This window comes from Hordeum vulgare, chromosome 1H (assembly GCF_904849725.1).
Source record: "Hordeum vulgare subsp. vulgare chromosome 1H, MorexV3_pseudomolecules_assembly, whole genome shotgun sequence".
NCBI classification, from domain to species: domain Eukaryota; kingdom Viridiplantae; phylum Streptophyta; class Magnoliopsida; order Poales; family Poaceae; genus Hordeum; species Hordeum vulgare.
In genome coordinates, this window is record NC_058518.1 from 23,150,561 (window position 1) to 23,174,317 (window position 23,757).

Here is a 23,757-nt window from a genome sequence, read left to right on the forward strand (position 1 = left end):
AAGGCAAAAAATTAAAAAAAAAACTCAAATAATTCTCAGAAAGCATAAAAAAAATACAAAATAAATAAAATTTTAAAATAAAATAAGTAATAATAATATTGACTTTCAATGAAAATGAAGTAACTAATAATATTATTATTTTGGCATTTATACATTTAATATGGCATAATTAATATCTTTAAATCTATAAATCGAAATTCAACAAATAATCTATACATTATTATCAGAAAAACGTGAGGAAAACAAATATGATATCATTTATTCAGAAAAAATAAATTCTAAAATCAGATTTTTTTATTATTTTCAAATTTCGAAAATCTAAAAGAAATAAATACATTTAAAAAAATAAACTACTTATTCAATTAATTTATGTTATATGTATCATATCAATCCTATTAAGCCCTTGAGCATGATGTCACACGTTTCACCATTTGAGTTTGAAATTCTTATTCTAAATAATAATTATTATTTAGTAACACTAATATTTATTGAATAAGTAGTTTGACCAAAAAATCAAAAAAACTTACCGTTGAGGATAACTTTTTTCCTGTCGGAATTTGAGGATTCTAAAAATTTACAAAACAACCTACGACGGTTTCCATAGGAACCGGTTTTTCGTGCTGAATATTTTAATATATTAAACTTTTTTTGAGCTAAATGACCGTGAAATTGAAAAGAAATACAAATAAACTCTGAAAAGGCTGAAACTAGGAATTGTATCATCATTTCATCCACATAGCATGTGCTAAAAAATTGACAATGTTCCGATAAAAACTGGATGCACTTCGTGTACAAACTAGACAATCTTATTCGAAGTATCAAAGTTTCACACGAAAACTTATGTTTTACAAAGACATATCATTTTTTAAATTTATTTTAACTCCACATTTTTTGTGCTTTCAATATGCACCATTCAAAGCTTTGTCATCAATTTTCAACCTTTCTAACTTCATTTGCAATATTTCATGCATTTAATGATTTTTTTGCGCTAAAGGACCGTGGAATTGAAAAGCACTACAAATGAACTCTGAAAAGGCTAAAACTTGGCATGGTATCATCATTTCATCCACATAGCATGTGCTAAAATGTTGAAAGGGTTACGACAAAAACTGGACGCACTTTATGTACAAACTGGACAACCTATTTCGAAGTATGAGGGTTTCGAACGAAAACTCATGTGTTACAAATGCATTTCATTTTTTAAACTTATTCTAACTCTAGACTTTTTGTGCGTTATTCAAAGACACGTCATCAATTTTTAACCCTTTCTGACTTCATTTGCTATTCTTCATGCATTTAATGATTTTTTAGCTATAAAACTAAAAGAGCTAAACAAAATCTAATTTTGATTAAAACACCCATTTAAATAACCTAAAAATTTACTAAATTTATATAATGATAAAACACATTAATATTAAACAACAGGAAAAAGAATCACTCAAAAATATATTTTTAAAGTAATGTTATTCACAAAGTAGTGATTCACACAAATTTTCAAAGAATTCAAATTTAAACTATTCAAATTTAAAAATTATTGGCACTAAGAGAAATTTATAGTTTTTGTGACCTAAAGCAGAATGATTCATTAATTCAAAAACAATAAATATTGTAACAACTATTCCAAATCTAAAAACAAAATTTGTCCTATTTAGAAAAATGAAACAAGTCAAAAAAAAAGAGAAAATAGACCTTTAGTACCCGTTGGAGCCATCAACCGGTACTAAAGGTTCCTTCCCGCGCGGAATTTGTGCCAAAAAGGAGACCTTTAGTCCCGGTTGGTGGCTCAACCGAGATTAAAGGGAGGACCTTTAGTCCCGGTTGATTAAGACACCAACCGGGACTAAAGGTGGTCTCATTCAAACCGGGACTAATGCCTATCGAACTCCGTCCGAGGTCCTAGCCGCTCGAACCGGGACTAATGCTCACATTAGTCCAGGTTGGTAACGTGATCGGGACTATTGCTTCGATCCGGCTAGAACGAAAGCCATGTTTTCTACTAGTGTGTGAATAGTGTCAAATGCTATTCACCCCCAAACTCACACTATTCTCAGTTGAATTTGTCATTTTTCAATCACTAACTGTAGGTATGTTTTCAAATCATTTCAGATTATTTCGGATTGTCCAAACATGATTTTTTTTAGGTTGATCTGACAACCTCACCTAAAGGGCAGATTCTATTCTAGTTTCCCCCTAAATGCATGTTGTCTCTTGCTCAAATAAATATATATTAAGTATGTATATGATGGTTAGTTACCAGCCATAAAAACACATCAACATTAGCCATGTTTTTCTTCCTGACCATGTGTCAGAAACCAGAAATGAAAAAGAACTGGTCATGCTATTTCCCCCTTGGACGGTCCGAAAAAAGAAGCTTAAAATTCAAGGCACTTGCTCAATCTTCACGGAAGCGCATGTTTCTGGAAGTAATTATAACTTTCTCTGCTATTCATCAAGAGTAAAGATCCAATTTTCCCTCGCCCATTCACAACGTACGGTTATTACTGCTCATCCATACCGTTGCTAATCTCTTCAAACACGCCAAACATCAACGCCGAGCCACCTGGCGCCAAAAGCTGAAAGATTCTACGTACGTAATACCCAACAATGCCGCGTCAAAAGCTGAACATAGTTGATGGATACACCGAGTTTTCTTGAAATTCAAGGGTAGGAAAATTCAGCTCACCAACGCTAACTAATCCACCATCGATCGTGTCTTCTTCCTGCTCGCCGCCGTCGCCACCTTCTCCACCACCTCTGAACCACTCCACCTATAAATCAATCAACCCACGGATCAATCACAAGAACAACAGGCACAGACCAAGGCAACCACCACCTACAGACAGCAGCTAGCCATCCTGAGTTCCTGACGGTGCTCTGTTGTTCGAGGAAAGGAAGGAAGCAGAGCGACAAATGGCGGCGAGGGCGGCGACCATGCTGGCCGCGGGGGCGCTCGTCGTGGTCGTCGCGGCAGCGGTCCTGGCCGGGGGCGCGTCGGCGCAGTCGACGAGCGGGTGCACGCAGACGCTGATCGGCATGTCGCCGTGCCTCAACTACATCACGGGCAACGAGACGGCGCCGTCCAAGTCGTGCTGCTCGCAGCTCGCCGCGGTGGTGAGCTCCAAGCCCGAGTGCCTCTGCGTCGCGCTCAACGCCGACCCCGCCGCGCTCGGGCTCGGCCCCGTCAACAAGACCCGCGCCATCGGCCTCCCCGACCAGTGCGGCGTCAAGACGCCGCCGCTCAGCAACTGCGCCTCCGCCCCCACCACGTCGCCCTCGTCCGGCTCCAGCGAGCCGGCGGGACAGACGCCGACGTCGTCCGGAGCTGGGTCCAAGTCGACGCCAATGACGGACGTGGGGAACGGCGTCGCGTCGCTCCAGAGCTCGGCCGCCGGCATCGTCGCCGGATTCATCGTGGCCGCCGTCTACGCCCTGGCCGCCATGTGATCCATCCCACTGACGGATCGACGCGGTCTCTTCTTCTATCCAATCAGTAGTGATTCCATTTGAGATTAAACTGGTGTTCGTGGATCGGGTTGGCGCGCATACATGTGAATGTGATCCATGGCCGATTCCATTTGTTGTACCGTGACATGCATGAGCTTATCTACTTGATTCATTGTTGCCTTTTGAATAAACATTTTATTGTATCACTGGATGTGTCTATCATGAATTCATTGGATGTGTGTTCCACGAATATAGAGGCTGCGGAGGCTGCGGCTAACACCTTATTTTTCAGACAAATATTGCAAGGCGAGCCACACTTAAACATGTGTATTTCGAGTAAAAAACGTTGGATAACTCTAGTGAAAATGCAGTAAATTGTGATATTCCTTTTCATCACCCATGTAGTAATAAAACTGGTTAGAGGAATAAAAATAATAAATGGTTGGAATGTCTAACTTTGCTATTCAAGCCTTAAAAAAAAACCAGTGCGTGTGATTGTGCACAAATAATAACCGGAAGTAAACACTGAAACTAAATTTAAATTACAAAAAAGGGGAAGAATAAAAAGAGAACCGGAGAAGAAGAATAAGATGAAAAACAAAAAGGAAACCCCAAAACAGGGAATTTTTGTCCAAAAGGACCCCTCTTGAACGTGAATGCCAGAAAAGACCACCTGCGAATGCTAAAGAAGGAAAGGACCCCCTCCCCGGGTGGCGGCAGGCGCGCCAGGCGGCACGTGGCACCTGCCGCCACCGCACGAGGCGGCCGTGGGGCCTGCCGCCACCACCCGAGGCGGCTGGGGCCTGCCGCCACCAGCCGAGGCGGCCGGCTGGTCACCCCATTCCCGCCACGCCTGCCCGTAACGGACATCGCCTGGGTGGGCCCTGCCGCCACCTCCCAAGGCGGCCGGCCGAATCTCCGCGCTGCTCGTGACAGCGACGGTGATTTCGCTGACTACGAGGCACTAGCCGCGCTTCCCGCTCGAAATTTTGCCGCTCTAACTTGCATGCGGTATTGGATGTAGTCCATCCGTTCCAAAATATAAGACCTTTTAGGTATTTCACTTGGAGACTACACAAGGAGCAAAATGAGTTAATTTATACTCTAAAGTATATCTATGTACATCCGTATGTAGTTTATTGTACAATTTCTAAAATGCCTTATATTTAGCAACTGAGGGAGTTTTTTTTACGGAGGGAGATTTCCTAAATATAAGTTTTTTAAGAAGTTTGTACTAGAAGACTACATATGATGTATATGGACTCATTTTAGAATGTAGATTCTATCATTTTGCTTTGTATGTAGTCATGTGCGCCTAAGTTTCCCGCTGCAGTTTCCCATCTAATTTTCCCACGTTATTTTCCCGCCTAAGTTTCCCGCCAAATTTTCCCGCTGCAGTTTCTCGTTTTCATGTCCTTTTTTCCCGCGTAGACATCCGGCAGAGCCTATAAAAGGAGGCAGGGAGTGAAACTCTCTTCACCATCAGCCAGACTTCAAAGCACCTGTACCTCCATAGTCAGTATGAGTTTGCCTTGTTCGGATCAGAGCATTAGGCCTAGGAAAATGCAGAGTGCAAGCTTGCCTCGGGGGGTGAAAGCAGTTCGATGTTGGTGCGGAGATGTCTGCAAGGTGAAGGAGGTGACGGATTTTTCAGATTGGTTGGGCATGAAGTTTTTCATGTGCGCCAATTATGAATCTGATCCACCCGAATCTATTTCTGCGTACGTCAGGCCTCCGGTATGCTCAAGTCATCCAGATTATTGTTATTTGATATTATTGTTACTTGAATCTGATCCATCCTTTAGTCTCCTCCTCCTCTCTGCATGTACTATCGTTGGATTGACACGGAAATGCCGGACTGGGCGGTGACCGAGATTCGTGAAAGAGGTCGCCGTGCATGGGCTAGCTTGGACTTGGAAGAGCGTCGTGAGAAGGCTGAAGCAGAGGAGAAAGCAGAGCAGAAGAAAGAGTGGGAAGATTACTGTGTGGAGCAGAGGGCTTTTCTTGATGAGATGATAAGGAAAAATCAAGAAGAGAAACTTCGGCTGGAGGAGGTTTACAGACAGCGGGAACAGGCCCGTGAAGCTGAGAGGGAGAGGAAGAGAGAAAGGGCTCGTGCCGCCAAGGCAGCAGGAGAAGCTGGTGATGGAAAAGGAAAATATCCACGTTGGACTCAGTAGATTTATTTTATTGTATGTTAAGTTGTCTTAGTTGTATCTTAATTTCTGCAAGTTGTATCTTAATTTCGGCAAATTGTATGTTATTTTCAGTAATGTGTATCTTAATTCCCGCAATGGGTATCTTAATTTCAGCTACGTGTATGTTCATTTTATCTCGCCATTTATTTCCCGCCTCGCTTTCCATCCATTTTATCCCGCATATAGCTTGGCCACCATTTTGTTCCCGCCTCGCTTTCCCGCCCTCGCTTTCCCGCCCTCGCTTTCCCGCCTCACTTTCCCTCCTCGTTTTCCCGCCAATAGTTATTCGTCTCGCTCTGCTGCACCTATAAAACCCCCTCCAGACCAAGGTGGGTAAGGAGTGTGCTGAAAATGTCTCATTATCCTTTAGATCGTAGTTTTCATAGTGGTATGTCCGAGTGTCTTCTGCGCTTAGCTAGCAATTTCAAGATAGATAATAGAATAGTTTCAGGTGACGAACTCATCAGTAGTGACACGCTACTGAATGAGGTTGCCCATGCATTAGCTAGGAAGGGGTGGCCCGCAAGGACATATGAGGAGATTCGGAAAGAACTTCTGCGGTTGAATGAAAGATGGAAGAAGAAAGACCAACACATACGCGGTGGAGGTGGAGTAAAACATCCCTTCTTATGGTTGACGATAGTGAGGACGAAGACGATATCTTCATGCCGAGTACCAAGAGCGCGTCATCGACGAAGGCCAAGAGCGCATCATCGACGAAGGCCAAGAGCGCATCATCGATGAAGGCCAAGAGTAGCGCTTCGTCAAAGGGCGAGAGCTCTGCATCGTCGAAGGATGACGACGACTTTATGTAGTTTTTTTATGAACTCTACATCTTAATGTATCTTATTTTATGTATGTTATTTTATGAATCTTATTTTATGTATCTTATTTTATGTATCTTATTTTATGGAAGCAACTTCAAATATATCGAGAACTTTTATTTCAAATATATCGGGCCACCCCCATCTGGATCTTGTGAAGACTTAATTATCTCAAGCGCCCTTAATAGTCCGGTGTTGCGATCAGAGATGATGCAAACCCCTTCCCTATCTTTGATGACACCCATCTTCAGGCAACAAAGGAACCATAGCCAACTATGTTTGTTTTCGCTCTCCACTAGTGCATAGGCAATAGGAAGAAGTTGATTGTTTGCATCAGCTGCCATCGCCACTAAGAGTGTGCCCTTGTACTTTCCAGTGAGAAATGTACCATCAATTGATACAACCGGACGACAATGCTTGAATGCTTGTATAGTCTGGGCGAATGCCCAGAATAAGCGGTCCAGGATTTGCTCGTCCGGGTTCAATAAATTTGGACGTTCTTTCCGGAAAACTTGAGTCCCCCTGTTAGCAACTGAAATCTGATGCAACATTCTAGGGGCAAAAGAGTACGCCTCCTCATAGGTTCCATACAACCTGTGAAATATCTTTTCCTTTGCATGACGAGCCTTGCTATAGCTGACAGGGAAACCAATCAGATCAGATGCAGTTGCACGCAAAGCCCTAATACTAATATTAAGACTTTGTTGCACAATGGTTTGCATCACCTGTGACACATATTCTGCAGTCACATTGCGGTGCTCTGAAAGAGTGCCGGTTTGCTCACAACCATGTTGCTCTATTTTTGTGACATGACATGGCTGACATACCCCAGGCTTCTGGCGAGCAATAACTCTTTCGCGGCAACCCGCTTCGCGATGGATGCAAATGAGCTTCAACTCCTTTTTATCAGACTGCTTCACTCTATGTTGCCTGTGTATAGCAATTGCATAGCTATGTATTGCTTGTTTAGCAGATTTCTTATCTCGGAAAATCTGTCCAACGGCCAGACTCCCCGCGTCTAGGCCAGCAACAGAGTGAAATTCATTGGTGATGCTCATAACCTGTAAAAACTCTGGGTTGATTGCTGCAGCGACTGCCTTCTCAGGAGGAACAACTTCATCATCATCTGATTCCGAAGACGCAGAAGAATGACCATCATCGTCATCATGTAGCGCCTCCGGCAATCCCTCGACATGTTCGCTCATGTCAACGACCGCAGACCAATATCCCGTGTCATACACTTGTTGGCCACCTGTTGGTTCCGTTGGGCTGGCGTCGGGGGCTACAGTTATGGCCATATGTTCGCCACCACTTGGTTCCGATGGGCCGGCGTCGGGGGCTACAGTTATGGCCAACTGGGCCTCACCGGCACCGCTACTGCACTCGGCGACATCACTGGCAGAAATGAACTCCACATAAACCATGGGTTGTCCATACATGGAGTTATTGGGATTGCTTGCAAAACCCATGTACGACGCCCATGCTCTTTCACCAGTAACCCATCGCAGAACCCAACGATTTCCTCCCTCAACCACGAAAGCCTCCAGGGTCATTTTTTTTTCCATTCATCGCTGAACCAAACACCGATCTGATGCACCTTCTAACTGCCGCATACTCTACATTAACCATGTCTTTCACTACAACCGTAGTCATCCCGCACCTAGACACATCCACACCAGAAGGACCCTCACGTACGATGTGCCCATAAAACACTAACAAATTTTCCATAGTACCTAACGAGCAGCCATATTTACATCGTTAGTCCATTAAAAATCATATTTTCATATTTACATTGTAATAACAACATCCATTACTTATCTTTTTTACATATAACAATTTAACAACATCCATTACATCTACGCATAATAATTTATATTGTACCATTTATCGTGACACTACATCTATAAAATAAATAGAAGATGAATTACAATATGTCATTCATACCTCTGGTTTAAATAAGGATGTCCTTCCGAATATAATATATCACGAGAATAATATCAGCGAATTCCACCTATTTTCATATGAACAAAAATATTACACACATAATTATTTCCGTGCTAGCAAAAGTCTAAAAATACATACTGCATGCATATATATATATATATATATATATATATATATATATATATATATATATATATATATATCACGAGTCATATTTCTACGGGGTTGACAAATTATCACATAAACAAATATATTACACACGCTAATACTAATACTAATGGAGCTAATACTAATGGAGCTAACATATTATTACATGTTTTTTACAAAAATGCTAGTTACATAGGCATTTTTCCGGCTCCTTTCTAAATACCAGTTGCATGCAAACACGAACAAATCATCGGTAATATATGAACATAGTCGACCTATTATCACATGAACACAAATATGAACAGAGTCTCATACCTTGATCTTCAACTTAGTAGTTCATATCGCATGACAAAATAGTTCCACAAAAATGATAATACAGTCCCTAAGACAAAAGATAAACACATACTTAGAAACTAATCGAACAAAATAAAACATCATGCATGCAAACACGACCAACAGAAATGTAAAGCTCTTACCTTGATCTAACTTTTTTTCAACTACAACGTCTTCAAAATAGTTCCATGAAAGTGATAATACACTTCCTAAGACAAAATAAAGAACATACTTACAAACTAATCAAACAAAATAAAACATCATGCATGCAAACAAGACCAAAAGAAATGGAAAGCTCTTACCTTGATCTATCTTTTCTTCAACTGCAACGTCTTCAAAATCTAACTTTAAACCATCCAAAATCGCAACTTAAACCTTCATATGGACTTGTTCTTAAGAAGAGAGTGAGAAAGAGAAAGAGAAGAGGGTGACACTGAAGGCAACGTGAGGAGAAGAGAGTGAGAGAGGAGGCAGCGCCGCGGTTCGTTTATAAAGAAAATTTTCACACTGTTTCGTCGGTGAAGAGAGGGAAAAATGTGCTACTGTTTCGTCGGTGGAGACTATCTCAGCGTAGGAATCAAGGAGCCTCGAAATCAGCGCAGTCAGTGGAATTCCGCGCAGTCTGTAGATTTCAGCGCGGCAACAGTACTCGCCGCCTCCTCCTGAGGCGGCCTGTCCCACCTGGCCGCCATATGCCGAGGCGGCAGGGCCCGCCTCTCATTCCCGTTACGTCGCCGAGACGCGGGAACGGAATCTACCGCGCGCCGCCTTGCCTCGTGGCGGCACCCCTGTCGGCCGCTTGCGCTCGTGGCGGCAGGCCCCAGCCGCCTCGGGCTGTGGCGGCAGGTGCCACGTGCCGCCTGGCGCACCTGCCGCCACGGAGGGGTGGGGGTCCTTTCCCTCTTTAGCATTCGCAGGTGGTCTTTTCTGGCATTCACGTTCAAGAGGGGGTTCTTTTGGACAAAAATTCCAAAACAGGAGAAGAAACAAAGAAACCGTGCCTCTCGCGAAAAAAAAAGAAGTAGAAACACGTTTTTTCCCTTTCGGGAGAGGCGTGGGCGTGCCTCTCGCGAAGGCAAAACCGTGACTTTCGAAGAAGCAAAACCGCGCCTCTCGCAACAAAAACAGAAAAACACGTTTTTTTCATTTCAGGAGAGGAACGGGCCTGCCTCTCGCGAAGGCAAAACAGTGCCTTTCGCGGAAGCAGAACCGTGCCTCTCGTAAAAAAAACCAGAAAACGCGTTTTTTCCTTTCGGAAGAGGCAAGGCCGTGCCTCTTGTGAAGGCAAAACCGTGCCATTCGTAGAAGCAAAACCTTACCTCGTGGTTTTCCCCCTTTTCGAGAGGAACGAACGTGCCTCTCGCGAAGGCAAAACCGTGGCTTTCGTGGAAGAAAAACCGTGCCGCTCGCAAAAATAACAACAGAAAACATGTTTTTTCGCATAAAAATAGAAAATGCAGTTTTTTCAAGAAAAAATTAAAAATTTTCTTGTCCAAAAGTTACAAAAGGCCGGTGAAAAAGTGAAACACAAAAAAAAATCCAGAATAAAACCACTCAAAAAAGGCGAAAATGCGTGTGTAAAAATTAAAAATAAAAACAAAATCCAAAGGGAAGGCTCAAAGCGCGACACGTGACAGCGACTGAGAAAGCATCAAGTGTCGACGTGTGAAAGTGATCGCTGGAATGCTTGTGAGAGAGTGCTTGCTAAGTAGTTGCTCTGGGGATCGGCTCGGCAAGTCATAAAGTCGGCCTGGCAGGGCACCATTATAGGCCCAAGTTACCTTTCACTTAAGTAGTAGATTTTTTTTCTTAGACAAAAGACGGCAAAATTGTTTGGAACATCTAATTTCTATTCAAGCCTACAACAAAACGAGGCCGTGTAATCGTGCACAAATAGATGCTGGTTAGTGTTTAGCCTGGTGGGACGTATATCAAGCTTTAAAATATGTGGCCACAGATATAAAATGTATTCCAAAGTTGACAACACCTTGATTTTGGTCAACGCGGATGAATCACATTCAGAAGAATGTTGACATGAATCTGACATATACAAGATGATGTTTTTTGACGCCTGGTGGCTTGTTTTGTTCTTTGGCGTGTTTGAAGAGATTAGCAACGTGGTATGCCGCCGCGTGACTGCAACATGTTTCTAGCAGTAGTAACCGTTGTGAATTCGCAAGGAAACTTTGGATCTTTACTCTTGATGAGTAGCAGGCAAAAATAATTAATCCCAGAAACCTGCACTTACGTGAAGATTGAGCAAGTGCTTTCAATTTTACACTTCTGTTTTCCGGAACAGAAAAGGAAAAATGGCATGTCCTGTTCTTTTTCATTTGTTGTTTGTGTCACAGGATCAATCAAGAAGAAAAACAAGGACCCCTAAAAAAAGGAAAAATACATGGGAATTCCATCCCCCCAACCCCAAACGATAGATTTCGATTCACGTGGTGCCGACTTAGTTATACAATAGAAATGTGATTCAGGGTCGTCTTCACCCACGGCTTCACTGGCTCCGATCTCGACGACCTTCATGCATTGCCAGTTAGTGGCAGTACTCGTGTCATGCGTCACCTCGTTCCTACGGCGCCGGCGTAGACTCCACTATTGAGTCACCCACATGCCATATTGGGTGATGTGGTTGACCGCCTATGATTGACCGCACCGAGATCACATATGCATGGTACAACTGAGTGACCGACTTACGGTACTTACACGCGACGTGTATCGCCGAGGTGGGGAGGGCGACATGTTTTTTAAATGACCATCACACCCTTTGAAGTTGTAAGGACAGATCGCCGGTGTCCATGTGTTTATAGAAGGGGGGAGTTGTACCGAAACAAAAGTGGACTAATTAATAGAGGTAGTGAACACCGGGGTGGGGGGAGGTGGGGGGTATATACTAGTAAGTTCATAAGTATGGTGTGATCTAGCTGGCGCTAGTTAGGTTCATCAATATGGAGTGCTCTAACTATTGTCTCTCAATGTGTACATGCATGCATTATTCTCGTGAAATATGGTTAAGCACTCACCACAAAAGTGTTTTGTCACATGTGAAACATCTGCAAAACCAAGCAACCACACAATAATAGTGACGGGCTTGGGGGGAGGGGGGGAGCCACTATAAAGGAGCCATTGTGTTACACTTACTTTCAAGGTACATATCATAGCCGCACTTGTCATGAGATGAGAAATACCACACTACTACATAGTTGAAAGAGGCACCCATATAATTTAGATATTAAACGAGACATTAGAAGAAAACGGAAGGAATGAGTTTCGATTCTCCTGATCCTGAAATTAACGATAGATTTCTCCCACAGCTTCACTGGCTCGACCTCAACGGACTACGCGCATTGCCGGTTAGCGGCAACACTGGTATCACGAGCTGGAGTCGGCCTATCCGGAGATGGCCTCCTTCTGCGGCGCCATCCAGAAGAAGGCGAACGCCCAGAAGATGCTATGCATGGATGCCGCTGGAGACCGGGAATGGACGTCCATCGGCGAGCAGCTCCGGGCGCTGGACAGAGATGTGGAGGGTGGAGCAGATGCTGGCATGGTACGAGGATCTGTGTGCGGCGGCTGCATGCGGAGCTGCCATGCATCCTTGCCGTGCACCCGAGGTCCCACACTTGCAAGTAGTACATAGTAGTCTCTGATTTCCATGTGTACAGGGATCACCTATGTGAGAGACAGGTGCCTGAAGCTTTATCTTGTTTCAGTTAAAATGTTCCATGTCCATTGGATTTTGATCCAAAGACTGAAGTAGAAGCAAGCATCGCTCATTGTTGGGTTGACAGAAAGTTTCTTTGCTTCAATCGACTTTATGCATAGATGTACTAGACATTTTTCTTTTGTGTGAAGTAGTACTATACATATCATGTAATCCACTAGTTAAGACTTGTCCTTTATGCATGCACATGTAATCACTGTATAACCATCACCAGCTATAGGACTTCAAAAAGATCATCACATTGCATCATGTATATACATTTTCTGTGATAAGTGTATTTGCTTGCACGCACATACACCATAACTTTACAAATTAATGGAAGGGGAAAATAGGGAATTAAAACAATGATTCTAGTCTTTCATTTTTAGCAGCCATTATGCTAATTTTATTTTATTTAGAATTAGACAATATATTCCATTGGTCATATCAAATTTCTGCAATATTCCTACACTATGGGCTATAAGGTGTGAAATTAAGATAAACACAACAACCTGGTACTATGAAATCCATTGCAATACAAAACCTATAACAAATATAAAAATAAACATAAACATAATTTTTATAGGGAAGGATGTATTAAAGGCACTGGTATTACCCTAAACAAAAATATAAATGAAAGAAAAACTTGGTATTCTAAATGTCACATTCTTTTCTACTCCCGACGTTTACATAAGACATTTTGGACACTTGACATAGAATTGTTTTGGGCGTTGTGTGAATTGTCTAAACATCTTATAAACGTGAACGGAGGGAGTATAAGTTTGGTCAAACTTCAAAAGGTTTGACATAAGACAAAACTAATACGCATGGTAAAAAAAAGGAAGGAGTATTATGCAAATATGCCTGACATGAACAATCACAAAGTGCTTTTGTCAAAAATTATTATTGTATGGAGAAATCGAAATATATTTAAATTCTGCACACTAAATATGCAAAAACTTGCACGGTTAACTATTGTGCAAGCACACGTGTAAACTAGTGTAAATATAATAATCATCATGATTCCAGAGAGATTAACACACACAAAAATAATTATAATTTGAGTTTCTAGAAAAAAATAAGGACACACAATTGCGGTATTAATATGTTGTCGCGTGCACAAATCTTCAAATGTCGGTGTCCAAGTTTATGTTCATAATCTCATGGGCGAATGAGTCATATACCTTCGTTCTTAAGTGCAGATGATAATGGGCTATTGGTTTGTCAAAATGATGGTGTTTCGGCACAGTCGCATGCAACACTTCGTTTCTGTGTTTGCGCCTTCTTTTTTGACCAACTTATGGTACAATGGATCACTATATTAGTTTTGTCTCCTTTTTTATTTTTGAGCTAATTTGTGTTGTCGTATGTATACCACGTCGCTTTGTCCGTTTCTCAAAAAATACAACTGGTTACAAGTATATCTGGTTCTTGTTCCTCGCTATGCTACTGTGACTAGTAGAAAACAGGGCTTTGATTCATGAGCCCAGGGGACGGCCGGGGCCTCGTCTGGACCCATTTGTCTCGGTTCTAGGCACGAACCGAGACCAATGGGCCGCGCTCCTGACCCACATCCACTGGTACCGGTTCGTGCCTTGAACCGATATAGAAGGGGTGCTTTAGTCCCGGTTTATGTCACGAACCGGGACAGATAATTTGTCTATATATACCCATCGTCGCGGCAGAGCACTCTGTTTTTTCTGGTCGGCAAGGGGAGGGCATTTGGGTGCTCTAGCTCACCTCCTATGCACATGAGGTGTTCGATGAAATGCCCGAGCCACACTAGTTAAGCTTTCTCCTCTCGAAGCTCGACCTCGGAGCTCCATTTTTCCCGAGATTTGTCTAGATTTAGCGGTCCGTCACGCCCCGTCCCCGTTTTCACCGCCGTTGATCGTCCGCGTCGATCTCGTCGCCGGCACCACTGTGGTGAGCCTCTTGTTCTTATCTTCTTTCTGATTTTCTTACTTTATATAGAGACTTGTCTGATTTTCTTACTTTTGATAGATACTTGTGTGATTTTCTTACTTTTGACACACATATTATATATAATGCACGTAGATGAACAGGACAATGGATGTATGGTGACAGACACACCTCCGAGTACATTAAGGGCGTGCATAATTTTGTCGAAGTGGCTGAGGCAAACAAGCAGAATGGTTTTATGTGTTGTCCATGCCCTAAATGTGGGAATACGAAGTCTTATTCTGACCGGAAAATCCTTCACACCCACCTGCTTTACAAGGATTTCATGCCACACTATAATGTTTGGACGAGGCACGGAGAAATAGGGGTTATGATGGAAGACGACGAAGAAGAAGAGGACGATGACAACTATGTGCCCCCTCAATACCATGATGCTACAACGGGGGGAGCTGCTGAAGATCAAGAGGAACCAGACGATGTGCCCGATGATGCTGCAACGGGGGAAGCTGCTGAAGATCAAGAGGAACCAGACGATGTGCCCGATGATGATGATCTCGGCCAGGTCATTGTCGATGCAAAGACGCAATGCGAAAGTCAAAAGGAGAAGCTGAAGTTCGATCGCATGTTAGACGATCACAAAAAAGGGTTGTACCCCAATTGCGAAGATGGAAACACAAAGCTGGGTACCGTACTAGAATTGCTACAGTGGAAGGCAGAGAATGTTGTGCCTGACAAAGGATTTGAGAAGCTACTGAAAATATTGAAGAAGAAGCTTCCAAAGGATAACGAATTGCCCGACAGTACGTACGCAACAAAGAAGGTCGTATGCCCTCTAGGATTGGAGGCGTAGAAGATACATGCATGCCCTAATGACTGCATCCTCTACTGCGGTGCGTACAAGGATTTGAACGCATGCTCGGTATGTGGTGCATTGTGGTATAAGATCAGACGAGATGACCCTGGTGATGTTGACGGCAAACCCCGCAGGAAGAGGGTTCCTGCGAAGGTGATGTGGTATGCTCCTATAATACCATGGTTGAAACGACTGTTCAGAAACAAAGAGCATGCCAAGTTGATGCGATGGCACAGTGAGGACCGTAAGAAAGACGGAAAGTTGAGAGCACCCGCTGACAGGTCGCAGTGGGAAAAAAATCGAAAGATAGTACTAGGCTGAGTTTGCACGTGACAAAAGTGAACGTATGGTTTGGTTTAAGCGCGGATGGCATTAATCCTTTCGGGGAGCAGAGCAGCAATCACAACACCTGGCCCGTGACTCTATGTATGTATAACCTTCCTCCTTGGATGTGCATGAAGCGGAAGTTTATTATGATGCCATTTCTCATCCAAGGCCCTAAGCAACCCGGCAACGACATTAATGTGTACCTAAGGGCATTAGTTGAAGAAATTTTACAGCTGTGGAATGGAAACGGAGTACGTGTGTGGGATGAGCACAGACAGGAGGAATTTGACCTGCACGCTTTGCTGTTTGTAACCATCAACGATTGGCCCGCTCTTAGTAACCTTTCAGGACAAACAAACAAGGGATACCACACATGCACGCACTGTTTAGCTGACACCGAAAAGTATATACCTGGACAAATGCAGGAAGAATTCGTACTGATGTCAGCTGAGCTTCCCTAGCAAAGGCGCTAGAAAATGCTGACTCCGTAACAGCAGACCTTCCCTTGCAACATCACCAGAAGAATGTTGTTGACGGTCCACCAGTGCGTGGGATCGTAGCAGTTTTCGAGGATAGAGTATTCGACCCAAATTTGTTGGTTCGCACGACGGGAGGTGAGAGAATACTCTCAAGTATTAGCAGCTGAATATGTCAGATACAACCACACCTGAAAGATTAGTATCTGCAAGCAAAGTAGTAACAGCAAAGTAGCGAGTAACGACAGTGGCAAGGAGCACCAGTAGTGACAGCAGTAGCAAGTAGCAACAGTAGCAAGCGACAATAGTAGCAACAGTAGCAGCAGAGCAAGACAAGTAACAACAGCAGTGGGACAAACTCGTAGGCAATGGGTCAGTGATTTGTTTGGATGATATTCATCCTGCAACAGTTATAACACAGAGAGATATGTGGCTAGCTCCCGTTCGTCAATGTGATGTAGGCATGCATTCCGTGTGTCGTCATACGTGTTTAGGGAAAATAACTTGCATGGCATCTATTGTCCATCCCTCCCGTGGCAGCGGGGTCCAAAAGGAAACTACGGGATATTAATGTTCACCTTCTAATAAATAACCGGACCAACGCATTAGCACCTGGTGAACACATGAACTCCTCAAACTATGGTCATCAACGGGAGTGGTTCCGGTTATTGTCACTCCGGGGTTGCCGGATCATAACACATAGTAGGTAACTACAACTTGCAAGATTGAATCTAAAACACACATATATTGGTGACAACATAACAATTTCAGATCTGAAATCATGGCACTCGGGCCCTAGTGACAAGCATTAAGCATGGCAAAGTAGTAGCAACATCAATCTCAGAACATAGTGGATACTAGGGATCAATCCCCATCAAAACTAACACAATTACATGATAGATCTCATCCTACTCATCACCGCCCAGCGAGCCTACGAATAGATTACTCACGAACGATGAAGAGCTTCATGGAATTGTAGAGGGAAGAAGGTTGATGATGACGATGGCGACGATTTCCCCTCTCCGGAGCCCAAGACGGACTCCAGATCTGCCCTCCAAATGAAGAACAGGTTGCGGCGGCGCCTCCCTATCGCAACCGCGATGAAAACTTCTCTTTTTATTTTTTCTGGGGACGAAAGTGAACTTATAGACCTGAGGTTGGGGGCGGCAGAGCTGTGTGGGCCCCACAAGCCTGCCCACCGCCACCAAGGGGGGTGGTGGCGGAGCCAGGGCTTGTGGCCCACTGGCCCACCCCCTCAGGTGGAACTTGGCGCAGATATTTTTCATATTTTCCATAAATGATCTCCGTAAATTTTCAGGACGTTTGGAGAACTTTGATTTCTGCACAAAAATAACACCAAGGAAATTCTGCTGAAAACAGCGTCAGTCCAGGTTAGTTCCATTCAAATCATGCAAATTAGAGTCCAAAACAAGGGCAAAAGAGTTTGGAAAAGTAGATACGATGGAGCCAGATCATGTACCTGGGCCATCGTCGATTTCTTCCGACCAATCATCAATGTCGAAATAAAGGCAAGCATTTCAAAGGCGAGGCAGATCACCGGAAGAAGCCCGTCAAGCGTAACGGTGATCACGTACTTGCTATGGTCAATGATTTAAAAGTAATCTTCAGAAAGGGTCCCGATGGACTATCTGTTCCGAGTGACGATGCAGGACACACACCCATGTGGAAGAAGAAATCTATATTTTGGGACCTACCCTACTAGAAAGACCTAGAGGTCCGCTCTTCGATCGACGTGATGCACGTCACGAAGAACCTTTGTGTGAACCTTCTAGGCTTCTTGGGCGTGTATGGGAAGACAAAAGATACAGCTGAAGCATGGGAGGACCTGTAACGTTTGCATGAAAAAGACGGCATGCCTCCAAAGCAGTATGAAGGTCCTGCCAGCTACGCTCTTACCAAAGAAGAGAAGGAAATCTTCTTTGAATGCCTGCTTAGTATGAAGGTCCCGACTGGCTTCTCATAGAATATGAAGGAAATAATAAATATGGCAGAGAAAAAGTTCCAGAACCTAAAGTCTCATGACTGCCACGTGATTATGACGCAACTACTTCCGGTTGCATTGAGGGGGCCTTCTACCGGAAAACGTATGATTAGCCATTTTGAAGCTATGTGCATTCCTCAATGCAATCTCTCAGAAGGTGATCGATCCAGAAATCATACTAAGGCTAAGGAGTGATGTGGTGCAATGTCTTGTCAGTTTCGAGCTGGTGTTCCCACCATCCTTCTTCAATATCATGACGCACGTCCTAGTTCATCTAGTTGACGAGATTGTCATTCTCGGCCCCGTATTTCTACACAATATGTACCCCTTTGAGAGGTTCATGGGAGTCCTAAAGAAATATGTCCGTAACCGCGCTAGGACAGAAGGAAGCATCTCCATGGGCCATCAAACAGAGGATGTCATTGGGTTTTGTGTTGACTTCATTCCTGGCCTTAAGAAGATAGGTCTTCCTAAATCACAGTATGAGGGGAGACTGACTGTAAAAGGCACGCTTGGAGGGGACTCAATAATATGCAGGGATGGATATTCTTGGTCTCAAGCACACTACACAGTACTAATGAACTCTACCTTGGTGACCCCGTATGTCGATGAACACAAGAACAGTCTACGCTCCAAACACCCGGAGCGGTGCGACGACTGGATTACAAGTGAACACATGAGGACTTTCAGCAGTTGGTTGGAAACACGTCTCAGAGGTGAGAACACTGTTTGTGCTGAGTTGTACTCGATGTCCAGGGGACCATCTTCAACTGTATTGACTTACAAAGTATACGAGATAAATGGGAATACATTTTACACGATCGCCCAAGATCAAAAGAGCACCAACCAAAACAGCGGTGTCCGCTTTGATGCAGCAACCGAGAGGGGAATAGACACATATTATGGTTACATAGTGGACATATGGGAACTGGAATACAGACATGATTTTAAGGTCCCTTTGTTTAAGTGCAAATGGATTAATCTGTCAGGAGGCGGGGTACAGGTAGACCCACAATACGGAATGACAACACTGGATCTAAACAATCTTGGGTACACTCACGAACTGTTCGTCCTAGCCAGTGATGTGGCACAGGTTATCTATGTGAAGGACATGTCTACCAAACCGAGAAAAAGAAAAGATAAGGAACCGAATACATCATACAATGAGCCAAAGCGCCACATAGTTCTTTCAGGAAAAAGGGACATCTTGGGAGTGGAGGGCACGACAGACATGTCCGAAGATTATGAAAAGTTTCATGAAATTCCTCCCTTCAAAGTCAAGGCTGACCCAAGCATCCTCATAAATGATGAAGATTATCCATGGTTACAGCGCAATAAGGAAAGGACACAAGCGAAGAAAAAGTAAAGACTTTCTGCACAACTATTATGATGATACCATGCCAACTTTCAACCTTTTCGTAGTTCATTTGACATGCCTGTTGTAACAGACAAGTTTCCGTATGAAATCCTGATACTTCGAAAGAGATTGTCCGTTTTGTACACGAAGTGCATCCAGTTTTTGCCGTAACCCTCTCAACTTTCTTGCATATGCTATGTGGATGAAATGATGATACCATGCCAAATTCCAACCTTTTCAGAGTTTATTTTAAATGCTTTTCAATTTCAGGGTCTTATAGCTCAAAATAATCAGTAAATGCATGAAAAATAACATATGAAGTCAGAAAGCGATGAAAATTAATGATGTAAGTAGAAACCAAATAAAGTAAAATAAACTTTAATAAAACAAGAAGTCTGGACTAAAAGAATTATCATAAAAGAAAAATAAATAAGTAATTAGAATTTTGTTACAAACTTTAATAGCAAAAAGAATTATCATAAAAGAAATTAAATAAGTAATTATAATTTTATTACAAACTTTAATAGCAAAAAGAATTATCATAAAAGAAAATAAATCAGTAATTAGAATTTTGTTACAAACTTTAATAGCAAAAATAATTATCATAAAAGAAAATAAATAAGTAATTTGCAACAAAAAAAAAAGCAAAAAAACTAGAAAAAAATTAAACATAGCACCGCACCAAACCAGCACACACGGCCAAAAAACAAAAATTTAGTTGTAAGTAGATTGTTGCAGAAAAACACATCAAAATTTAGTTGTAAGTAAATTTAGTTGTAAAAACACATCAACATTAGCCATGTTTTTCTTCCTGACCATGTGTCAGAAACCAGAAATGAAAAAGAACTGGTCATGCTATTTCCCCCTTGGACGGTCCGAAAAAAGAAGCTTAAAATTCAAGGCACTTGCTCAATCTTCACGGAAGCGCATGTTTCTGGAAGTAATTATAACTTTCTCTGCTATTCATCAAGAGTAAAGATCCAATTTTCCCTCGCCCATTCACAACGTACGGTTATTACTGCTCATCCATACCGTTGCTAATCTCTTCAAACACGCCAAACATCAACGCCGAGCCACCTGGCGCCAAAAGCTGAAAGATTCTACGTACGTAATACCCAACAATGCCGCGTCAAAAGCTGAACATAGTTGATGGATACACCGAGTTTTCTTGAAATTCAAGGGTAGGAAAATTCAGCTCACCAACGCTAACTAATCCACCATCGATCGTGTCTTCTTCCTGCTCGCCGCCGTCGCCACCTTCTCCACCACCTCTGAACCACTCCACCTATAAATCAATCAACCCACGGATCAATCACAAGAACAACAGGCACAGACCAAGGCAACCACCACCTACAGACAGCAGCTAGCCATCCTGAGTTCCTGACGGTGCTCTGTTGTTCGAGGAAAGGAAGGAAGCAGAGCGACAAATGGCGGCGAGGGCGGCGACCATGCTGGCCGCGGGGGCGCTCGTCGTGGTCGTCGCGGCAGCGGTCCTGGCCGGGGGCGCGTCGGCGCAGTCGACGAGCGGGTGCACGCAGACGCTGATCGGCATGTCGCCGTGCCTCAACTACATCACGGGCAACGAGACGGCGCCGTCCAAGTCGTGCTGCTCGCAGCTCGCCGCGGTGGTGAGCTCCAAGCCCGAGTGCCTCTGCGTCGCGCTCAACGCCGACCCCGCCGCGCTCGGGCTCGGCCCCGTCAACAAGACCCGCGCCATCGGCCTCCCCGACCAGTGCGGCGTCAAGACGCCGCCGCTCAGCAACTGCGCCTCCGCCCCCACCACGTCGCCCTCGTCCGGCTCCAGCGAGCCGGCGGGACAGACGCCGACGTCGTCCGGAGCTGGGTCCAAGTCGACGCCAATGACGGACGTGGGGAACGGCGTCGCGTCGCTCCAGAGCTCGGCCGCCGGCATCGTCGCCGGATTCATCGTGGCCGCCGTCTACGCCCTGGCCGCCATGTGATCCATCCCACTGACGGATCGACGCGGTCTCTTCTTCTATCCAATCAGTAGTGATTCCATTTGAGATTAAACTGGTGTTCGTGGATCGGGTTGGCGCGCATACATGTGAATGTGATCCATGGCCGATTCCATTTGTTGTACCGTGACATGCATGAGCTTATCTACTTGATTCATTGTTGCCTTTTGAATAAACATTTTATTGTATCACTGGATGTGTCTATCATGAATTCATTGGATGTGTGTTCCACGAATATAGAGGCTGCGGAGGCTGCGGCTAACACCTTATTTTTCAGACAAATATTGCAAGGCGAGCCACACTTAAACATGTGTATTTCGAGTAAAAAACGTTGGATAACTCTAGTGAAAATGCAGTAAATTGTGATATTCCTTTTCATCACCCATGTAGTAATAAAACTGGTTAGAGGAATAAAAATAATAAATGGTTGGAATGTCTAACTTTGCTATTCAAGCCTTAAAAAAAAACCAGTGCGTGTGATTGTGCACAAATAATAACCGGAAGTAAACACTGAAACTAAATTTAAATTACAAAAAAGGGGAAGAATAAAAAGAGAACCGGAGAAGAAGAATAAGATGAAAAACAAAAAGGAAACCCCAAAACAGGGAATTTTTGTCCAAAAGGACCCCTCTTGAACGTGAATGCCAGAAAAGACCACCTGCGAATGCTAAAGAAGGAAAGGACCCCCTCCCCGGGTGGCGGCAGGCGCGCCAGGCGGCACGTGGCACCTGCCGCCACCGCACGAGGCGGCCGTGGGGCCTGCCGCCACCACCCGAGGCGGCTGGGGCCTGCCGCCACCAGCCGAGGCGGCCGGCTGGTCACCCCATTCCCGCCACGCCTGCCCGTAACGGACATCGCCTGGGTGGGCCCTGCCGCCACCTCCCAAGGCGGCCGGCCGAATCTCCGCGCTGCTCGTGACAGCGACGGTGATTTCGCTGACTACGAGGCACTAGCCGCGCTTCCCGCTCGAAATTTTGCCGCTCTAACTTGCATGCGGTATTGGATGTAGTCCATCCGTTCCAAAATATAAGACCTTTTAGGTATTTCACTTGGAGACTACACAAGGAGCAAAATGAGTTAATTTATACTCTAAAGTATATCTATGTACATCCGTATGTAGTTTATTGTACAATTTCTAAAATGCCTTATATTTAGCAACTGAGGGAGTTTTTTTTACGGAGGGAGATTTCCTAAATATAAGTTTTTTAAGAAGTTTGTACTAGAAGACTACATATGATGTATATGGACTCATTTTAGAATGTAGATTCTATCATTTTGCTTTGTATGTAGTCATGTGCGCCTAAGTTTCCCGCTGCAGTTTCCCATCTAATTTTCCCACGTTATTTTCCCGCCTAAGTTTCCCGCCAAATTTTCCCGCTGCAGTTTCTCGTTTTCATGTCCTTTTTTCCCGCGTAGACATCCGGCAGAGCCTATAAAAGGAGGCAGGGAGTGAAACTCTCTTCACCATCAGCCAGACTTCAAAGCACCTGTACCTCCATAGTCAGTATGAGTTTGCCTTGTTCGGATCAGAGCATTAGGCCTAGGAAAATGCAGAGTGCAAGCTTGCCTCGGGGGGTGAAAGCAGTTCGATGTTGGTGCGGAGATGTCTGCAAGGTGAAGGAGGTGACGGATTTTTCAGATTGGTTGGGCATGAAGTTTTTCATGTGCGCCAATTATGAATCTGATCCACCCGAATCTATTTCTGCGTACGTCAGGCCTCCGGTATGCTCAAGTCATCCAGATTATTGTTATTTGATATTATTGTTACTTGAATCTGATCCATCCTTTAGTCTCCTCCTCCTCTCTGCATGTACTATCGTTGGATTGACACGGAAATGCCGGACTGGGCGGTGACCGAGATTCGTGAAAGAGGTCGCCGTGCATGGGCTAGCTTGGACTTGGAAGAGCGTCGTGAGAAGGCTGAAGCAGAGGAGAAAGCAGAGCAGAAGAAAGAGTGGGAAGATTACTGTGTGGAGCAGAGGGCTTTTCTTGATGAGATGATAAGGAAAAATCAAGAAGAGAAACTTCGGCTGGAGGAGGTTTACAGACAGCGGGAACAGGCCCGTGAAGCTGAGAGGGAGAGGAAGAGAGAAAGGGCTCGTGCCGCCAAGGCAGCAGGAGAAGCTGGTGATGGAAAAGGAAAATATCCACGTTGGACTCAGTAGATTTATTTTATTGTATGTTAAGTTGTCTTAGTTGTATCTTAATTTCTGCAAGTTGTATCTTAATTTCGGCAAATTGTAT

General features: G+C 43.9%; 2 protein-coding genes across 2 annotated transcripts; both read left to right on the plus strand.

Moving 5' to 3' along the window:
- Nucleotides 1–2,746: 2,746 nt before the first annotated feature.
- On the plus strand, nucleotides 2,747–3,679 carry LOC123405272 (non-specific lipid transfer protein GPI-anchored 5-like). Its single transcript, XM_045099026.1, has one exon. The coding sequence runs from the start codon at nucleotides 2,911–2,913 to the stop codon at nucleotides 3,442–3,444; it is 534 nt and encodes a 177-aa protein (XP_044954961.1). The 5' UTR covers nucleotides 2,747–2,910; the 3' UTR covers nucleotides 3,445–3,679.
- Nucleotides 3,680–20,800: 17,121 nt separating this feature from the next.
- On the plus strand, nucleotides 20,801–21,733 carry LOC123405283 (non-specific lipid transfer protein GPI-anchored 5-like). The gene has a single exon (XM_045099033.1). The coding sequence runs from the start codon at nucleotides 20,965–20,967 to the stop codon at nucleotides 21,496–21,498; it is 534 nt and encodes a 177-aa protein (XP_044954968.1). The 5' UTR covers nucleotides 20,801–20,964; the 3' UTR covers nucleotides 21,499–21,733.
- The last annotated feature ends 2,024 nt before the right edge of the window (nucleotides 21,734–23,757 follow it).

What these genes read in the sequence shown, in the direction of transcription:
- LOC123405272 (XM_045099026.1), top strand. Translation starts at nt 2,911, where the DNA reads ATGGCGGCGAGGGCGGCGACCATGCTGGCCGCGGGGGCGCTCGTCGTG.
- LOC123405283 (XM_045099033.1), top strand. Translation starts at nt 20,965, where the DNA reads ATGGCGGCGAGGGCGGCGACCATGCTGGCCGCGGGGGCGCTCGTCGTG.